General features: G+C 40.1%; 1 protein-coding gene across 4 annotated transcripts; it reads left to right on the top strand.

Moving 5' to 3' along the window:
• The first annotated feature begins 620 nt into the window (after nucleotides 1–620).
• On the top strand, nucleotides 621–7,881 carry LOC588748 (ASPIP). 4 transcript variants are annotated; one of them, XM_030998305.1, is made up of 8 exons: nucleotides 621–761; nucleotides 2,974–3,304; nucleotides 3,708–4,006; nucleotides 4,434–4,631; nucleotides 5,120–5,257; nucleotides 5,668–5,813; nucleotides 6,078–6,300; nucleotides 6,912–7,881. In XM_030998305.1, the coding sequence occupies exons 1-8, from the start codon at nucleotides 725–727 to the stop codon at nucleotides 7,364–7,366; spliced, it is 1,827 nt and encodes a 608-aa protein (XP_030854165.1). In that variant the 5' UTR covers nucleotides 621–724; the 3' UTR covers nucleotides 7,367–7,881.
• The last annotated feature ends 58 nt before the right edge of the window (nucleotides 7,882–7,939 follow it).

Genomic DNA, 7,939 nt, shown 5'->3' with positions numbered 1-7,939 from the left:
TGACTTTACACGAAAATCCCCAGAGCAACACCATGAAAAGAAGGGTTTTAATGGCTATTATATATGAAAACATGCAATGCTATTGTGAACAGGTGATTAGTTGATGGGAAGGGACATACCAATGTATTTGTTTAGGGGTGGAGCTTAGCAGGTAGAACAAGGTACGATAATACGCCAACGGCGGACTGTACTATACTGGAAGAAGAAGAACAACAACAATTTCAACAAAAGTAATAGAAAAAATAATATACATGAAAAAGAGTGGCACTAAATGTACATTGATCAAAAAGTAAAAAGATATGTGATGTATTACAGATCTACAAAAGTCAACATGCATTTGTAATTTAGTCACCCTTCGGTTAAGGAGATCAAATCCAACAAATAAACAACAACAATGCAAGGAAACGACCTGGCCAAGGCAAGTCAAGCAGACGACATACATGTAGTAAACAAAGTGATTTAACATGTTATGAATACCGCATGTGCATCTTTAGCTGAAAGACTGGTACCCATCCTTTGTTAATAATCAGCGGATGCTGTGGCGCTCGAATACACCAAGACAGTGGTTAGGTATACACCAGTCTTTATTGTTATGAAACTTCGATTTTATAACCAGGTTCCTTCAGTATTGTCCATTGCTACTGCACTGCACACAAATTGACCAGCCGGAGTCTTGACCAGTCATAATTATAACGACCAGTATATAGCCAATATAGCACATCAGATGGTTGTGCTTTGTGGACTCTTTCCTAAGTTCAGAGGTAAGCGTTGGAAAATATTGCCATGTTTTTGTAGTGTTAGTGTTAGTGTTGGAATCCCTATATTTCTTTCTGAGTTTAGCTTTTTGAGGTGAGCATATTATTGACCATGAAATTGTTACTTTAAAACATGAAAAATACTATTCCATATGTTTGTCATGTTCCTGTATTAGCTCGCATAGAAATTAGATTGCTGATATGAACTGAAATTGTGTGAATGATTGATGTACATGTATATTACCGTATCCTGTGTAGGTTTCTTTCAGAGGAATAGTGATATATATAAGTGCGACCATTTTCTTCACGCCTATATAATATGTTTGAGTGCTTTCGTGTAATATGTATGAAGTAGATTTTTTTTTTCTTCATAAGATGGATGATATGAAATATAAACGGAAGTATTGTTATTTTCATCTGAATTCTACTATCAGTATCACTAGATAACAGGACTGCATGGCATTAATGCCCCCGTCCCAATGAAAGTATATTCAGCGTCGTGACTAAAAAAGGGGGTGAAGGGGGCACGTATAGGCCTACCGGGCGGTACTGGGATCGGCAAAAGTGGTAAATAGAAAGAGAGAGAAAAGGGTAGGACAGTTTATCAGGAATCATTTTCATATGCCTCTTCTCTTTAGAATTCAGATATTTTGATGCATTTTACGGTGAATTATATCAGCCGCTAAATATTATTGGCTTAAAAACCTACTGAAAAGTTGGAAGTTATTTCTGGACTGCGTTAAATATTTATACACTAAACTTTTACTATTTATCGTACCTCAGTTCATACTATAAAATTTTGATCAATCGACCGGGCCTCAAGCCAAAATATTGCGTGAACCAGTGGCGTACGCAGGAGTTTTTTAAGGAGGGTGTTTGAAAATTGAAAATCGAGCTAACGATATTTCGCTCAGGGGGGGGGGGGGGGGGGGGGGGGGGGGGGGGGAGGGGGGTAGTGAGCATAATTTTTTTTCCCGAAATTTAATCCCGCCATCGATATTTCGCTCAGTGGGATTGGGGGAAGGTGAAGGGGCTTTCAATTTTTTTTTAAACTCAGCACCTTGAGCAAAAAAAAAAAAAAATAATTGAGGGGAGGGGGGGGGGGTATCCCCTAAAACACAATCCACCCCCCCCCCCCCGGCGTACGCGCCTAGCGTGATCCGTTTAGTTCGCTACTGGAATGATGTAGTACTTCTTTTTCTTCCTCAATATAAGTTGGTTGAGTGCACACAAAAACACAACAACATTCGAAAGAAACTCTAACTAAATCCAGAAAAAAACTAACGCCCGGTTGCTGCGTGAAGGGCACGATTGTAAAGAAAATATACCGCTCGCAATGCTCCATCGCTCTCAAAGCTATTGATCACAGCTACCTGTCCCCGGCTAAGTGAATCATTTTATTTCTGAATTTACAGTGGGAATGAATCTATTTGGTTTAAAGAGAATATTGAGTTCCGGGGATCGAGAGGTAAAAACTTAATTGTGAGCCCTATGTTGTTATGCAAGTGTAGAAGAACATGAGAAAGAAAATGTTACCTGAAAAGGATAGCTCTTCAAATGCCTTCATATTCTAAATATGACAAGACAGTGACAGCTTTAAAATGAGGCCCAATTCTTATGCCACATGTTTGAGTAGTCCCATTTACATCTTTCCGTGTACAGTGCTTTTACTTTAACAAGACTGGACCAAATATTTCTTATCATTTTGATGATTCCAGAACCTTGCAGTACACACCAATACCGCTATGCATTCATGATCAACGTTTTCTGATCGATTCCTCACCGTTTCTTTCACAATGCAATTGCATGCCCAGAACTTAACTTTATCTTTAAATATTGTAACTGATTGGTTCGACCGGGCAGGGTTGGGTGGGGTGGGGCGTAAGTTTAATTTATGCCCATGGTGACATCATCCATACCCCATTATTCACTGTTATTAAACTCCAATTTTCCCTTGGAAAAACACCTATTGGAATATTGTTCGTTTAATGGGGTGAAGTCGTCTTAGGGATTAGCTTTCCATACGATAATTATATTGAAGATTCTAGCAAAGGCATTAGGCCTTGTCGTTTGAAAATCACTAAGATTAACCGACTATTATGGTCATGACGATCATTACACTTTATTTTGATTGGATCATCCAGTCTCCACTTGCAGTTGTTTATATTCACCACCATCATGCTGGCTAACCTTCGCCCATCCCTTCGCTATGTGGCAGGCTTGGTCTCTGTAGTCCTCCTCAAATCTGCCATCCACTCCTCATCATCTTCCGGAGCCATGGCAACCGCTCAATCAAATCCATCACAGGAGGGGACAATGCCGTATCGAGGAGTACAGAACCACTACTACGGCGGTCATCACCATCAATATCATCATCATCCCGAATACCATGAACCGGACTATGCCGCAGCTTCCTCATCGTCATCAGGTCCATGGTTTGAGTCGATGACTGGGGGATTCGCTGCTGATTCGAATCCAATTCAGAAGAATTATGGCGTCGCCGTGACGGATGTTGACAACGACGGTGAACTGGAAATCATTGTTGCTGGGTATGTTGTTAATAAACAGAATATCAGCCGATTGATGTAAAATATTAATTAATCATTTTGCAGTGAATTTGCAAATACCTATAATAATCAAATAATTATCATTTGCAATATTACATCTCGTTTATTTTACCGACACGGGTATGCAAATTGCACACGTCATTTTGATTTCTTCATTACTCATATAGAAAGAGTACTCGGCGCGTGTGCCAGTTATTATTGGGCATTCTCTCTCACATGGCTCAACACCCTACGTCAGCTAAAGACGCCTCGTCTGCTAGTTCCGATGAGGTTCGTATTTTACCCCCGAGTTTACCTCACAGAAGTACCGGCATATATTTTTGTACTTTTGAGTGTCCGCACTACGTGCCCGCATCATCTCATTCCAAATGTCGTTCTCTTGCAGGTTTAATGGCTCCAACTTAGTCCTGAAGTACAACCATGAAACCGGACAGCTGGAGAACCTGGCCATCAATGACACCGCCTCACCCTACTACCAACTTCGTGACCCAAGGGGGAGCGCAATAGGTGTCTGCGCATGTGATGTCGACGGAGATGGGCGGGAAGAAATCTATTTCTTGAACACGAACAATGCTTACAGTGGTCGAAAGCAGTACACGGATAAGCTCTTTAAGTGGAGGAATGGCCGATATGAAGACGTTTTGTCGGACAGGATCAACTCAAACGTTATCAACCAGTACGCAGGTGAAGAACGTAGTCATACCTGATCATCAGATATGTATTCAAAGCTAGTTTTTTATACTTTAAATTGAAGGATCATGTCGAATATTGTCCACTATGTGAGCTTTGCTTGTACCTCAGAGATTTAAGAAGATGCTGTCCCACTGAGTTTGGAAAATGTTATTTTACAAGAGAGCTTTTTACCAAGACCTTATTCTTCTCTTTCGTATTTTGTACTCCATCTCGAGAGTAGAATAATATACTCAAACACACAAACGTTACAAACGGTACAAACACAGCCGTGACACCGGTGATTATTATAAATGACGCTTAATATAATATTATACGTTATTCTCAACCAAAGTTGTATTCCTAAAATTCGTAGAATGCAGTAATAAATAATAATGAACATGAGATGATAAGATTTTAAATGTTTCATTTTTCGAAACAGGTCGCTCCGTGGCGTGTATTGACCGAAAAGGAACGGGCCGCTACTCAATCTATCTCTCTAACTATGCCAATCGATGGGTATCTCCTCCCGTTGGACCCTGTGCTATGGTAGAGATGGATGAGACACAGAGTAACGTCAGCGCTGGTATCATCAAGATTAGGAACGTTGCTAGAGAAGTAGGCGTTGAGGGATTCACTGGTGAGTTATTTGTTGGTTCTCTTTTGGAAACACCTTGTATTCTCCCAGTTATAAACTCGGGTATGTTTGTCATGTCATGTATGACTTACACTGCCTCTTGTTATATATATGGGCTTATACTTTTTTTTTTCGTTGTGACTTCTTAATAACTTTCATTGTATTAATGGGCTCCGATTTTAGGCCATTTAGTAGCCTATATCCCTATTTGTTTTTTAATACAATAGTTTGTAAGGTTCAATATATAAATGTAAGCATTATAACAAAGATGTTGTTAAGATTATCCACTGCGATACCAAAAGAAGAATAACCGTCGATTGCCGTTAAGAGAGACGTTCTTTTTTATAATTTCCCTCACTATTTCGACGTTAAATTTTTTGAAACTTTATTACTGAGGGCCTCCAAGCGAAATGAATGCTTAACTTTAATGGCGCTTTACAAAAATCATCTTTCACGTTTTTATTAATCTCTGTAATATTTATATCTCGAAGGTGGCAGAGGTGTAGCAGTAGGACCCATTTTGAACGACGAGGGAAGATCGGATATATTTTGTGACAACGAGGGTGGGCCAAACTTTCTCTACAAGAACGACGGACGCGGCAATTTTGATGAGGTTGCAGCCTCGGCAAGTACGTCACAAAATCATTTTTTTTGGTAACAATACTGTGAATAAATTTAGCATAAATCCACTAACAAAATGATAGTGATATGGTATTATATTTGCATCATCTTAACACATTAACCTCTATTCAGTAATCACGTTTGATGTGACCCAATTATGTCCGCCTCTCTTATTTAGAAAATAATTATGAAATATTATCATAATTATGGGTGACCTTGATAAAAAAGACATCGGTTAAAAGACGGCAACTGTTACTTTTTTTTGTTAGAGATTATAGGTTGTAGAACTTATCTTTTTTTCTCTCGCCGATCGATGGCCTTTGCTCATTGACTAATGTAATTACTTCTGATCACAAAACGTTTAAATCCATGTCATTATAATCTGAGTTCTCTTGACATTTACCCCAATTTGTTGCAGGGATTTCTGACGCAGGTGAAAACGGTAGAGGTGTTGCCCTTGCAGACTTCAATGGGGACGGTAAATTAGATATTGTATATGGTAACTGGAATGGTCATCATCGTCTCTACTTACAGAAAACCAAAGGGAATAGACGAATATTTCAGGTTGGTCCTTTTATTATTCGTGCTCCTCCTCCATCTCTAGATGACCTCTCTTTCTGTTATTCATGCCACATTTCACAGTCGCTTGCGACCCTTCTCTCTTTTATGTAATGGGATTACTCTTGATTTTAATTTTTGATGAATCAAAATATCCATCAGTAATTGTACTCGGAAAGTAAGTGTGGCTTTACTGTTTGGCAAGATCTATTGTGACTTGGTAATGTGACATTCTTATTTGATGACATGACATCATTTCATTTTCTTCAGAATGTTGCTAGTCCTCCGTTTGAGGAACCTTCACCTATCAGGACAGTGATTGCAGCTGACTTTGACAACGATGGTGTCCTGGAGGTGTTCTTTAACAACATCGCCTACCATGGCTCCGCTCCTAACAGGATGTTTAAGATAAGGCCGACGAGCGATTGGAACGTTGCCATCGAAGAGGAGACAGAGCTCGGTGATGCCGCAGAAGTAAATGGTTATGGTACAGGTAAATATATATTGTGCAAGGTAGCTTCCTTCACTAGTCCCGTCTGTTTTGTCCATTTATTCCTTCCATGTTCTTCAAAATGACTATCATGATTGTTCAAGGACAATTGTTGTCGCTCACACACAGGCCTAGCAAACTAAACATTTTCCTGTTCTTTCATAAATATTTTACCCCGGCGTCGTCGATCATTATCGGCCCGGCATGTTTTCAAGAAAGTAAACCCCGTCGCACACGAGGACTCATTTCGATTGCGCTATTACAAGCGCTAAAAGAGCCTGTTTCGGTGAGTTAGTAGACGCGCCAGTAACTCAACGCAATGTTTACATTGTTCAATGCGCAATCACCCTTTGTATATTATCTCTCTCTCACAACAACGACATCGCCAGTCCTGACGCAGTTTTATACGTCAGCGAAATGACGCGTCGAGTGCGACGGGTCTTACTGACTTTGCTTGCAAGTGATCCTTCCTATCTTATCTCTCACACAAGGCATGTCAAAGACGACGCCACTCCTGACTGTTTTCTGCACAACAGCGAAATGGCGCCTCATGCGTCTCATGGTCAACTGACCTTAATACTAACTCTAAACAACTCTTAATTATTCATCCGCAGGTGGAGCTGTGACCGATCTTGATGGTGACGGCAAGCTCGAGCTCATCTTATCCCACGGTGAATCGGCCAGTGAACCACTCAGCGTATTCCGCTCCAGACGTGGAGCCAATCATCGATGGCTACGAGTCATGCCGCTGACGCAACACAATGCTCCAGCTCGTGGCGCGTTGGTCAACGTCGTGACGCAGGATGGCAACTCCCAACTCAGAGTCATCGACGGCGGCTCCGGATACCTCTGCCAGATGGAGCCAGTGGCGCACTTTGGATTCGGCCCTTCAAGTGTCCCAGTGACCATTGAGGTGAAATGGCCAGATAGTTCCACCGTCACTCGGCAAGTAACCGAAGATGAAATCAACTCGTCAATCAAGATTCAGCATCCTGGTAATTCATCCCCAACATCGAGTGATGTGAACCAAGATAGTTCTGGCGCTGAACGAAACGACAGACCGGCATGAATAGCCAGCCAGGTCATACTCGCAATAACATTGTATCACCTTACTTTTCTCTAATGTGCTTTGTCCATCTGTGTGTGATAACTATGATTTTTCTTTCCTGAAATGTGTTTTATGTCTTTTTTCTATTGGAATAAACATTGGGTAACTAACCCCTTGCTAAGCATGAATTTATGTTACAGAATCATAAAAGTTAAATCAAATCATCAGTATTCAAATTAGAAGCGTGTTTTAGAACATAACTTGGTCATGTGTAGATCACTCACTAAATGTGACTATTTAATTTCACGTACGAAATGTATGTTATTGCATGCTTGGACAGTGTCATGCATGCCTATTATCAGGGTATTTGTATTCTTTTTATATATTTCTAACAGTAGGTCTTAAACTTTGTATTGTCATTTTCTAATAACTGATATTATGCTAGCCTGACAAGTCCTTGAATCTTCCATACTTAAATGTTTTATTGAGAATGTAATTCCTTTAAAATAAATATGTGTTTCTATGTCATCGATGAAGTTATTAACTTTTTGTTGTTGTTTGTATCATATTTCAAACACTTTCAATATAGCATTG

The sequence above is a fragment of the Strongylocentrotus purpuratus genome, unplaced genomic scaffold (assembly GCF_000002235.5).
Source record: "Strongylocentrotus purpuratus isolate Spur 01 unplaced genomic scaffold, Spur_5.0 spur5_scaffold_5, whole genome shotgun sequence".
In the NCBI taxonomy this organism is placed as follows: Eukaryota; Metazoa; Echinodermata; class Echinoidea; order Camarodonta; family Strongylocentrotidae; genus Strongylocentrotus; species Strongylocentrotus purpuratus.
This window is presented reverse-complemented; position numbering and strand designations above follow the sequence as displayed.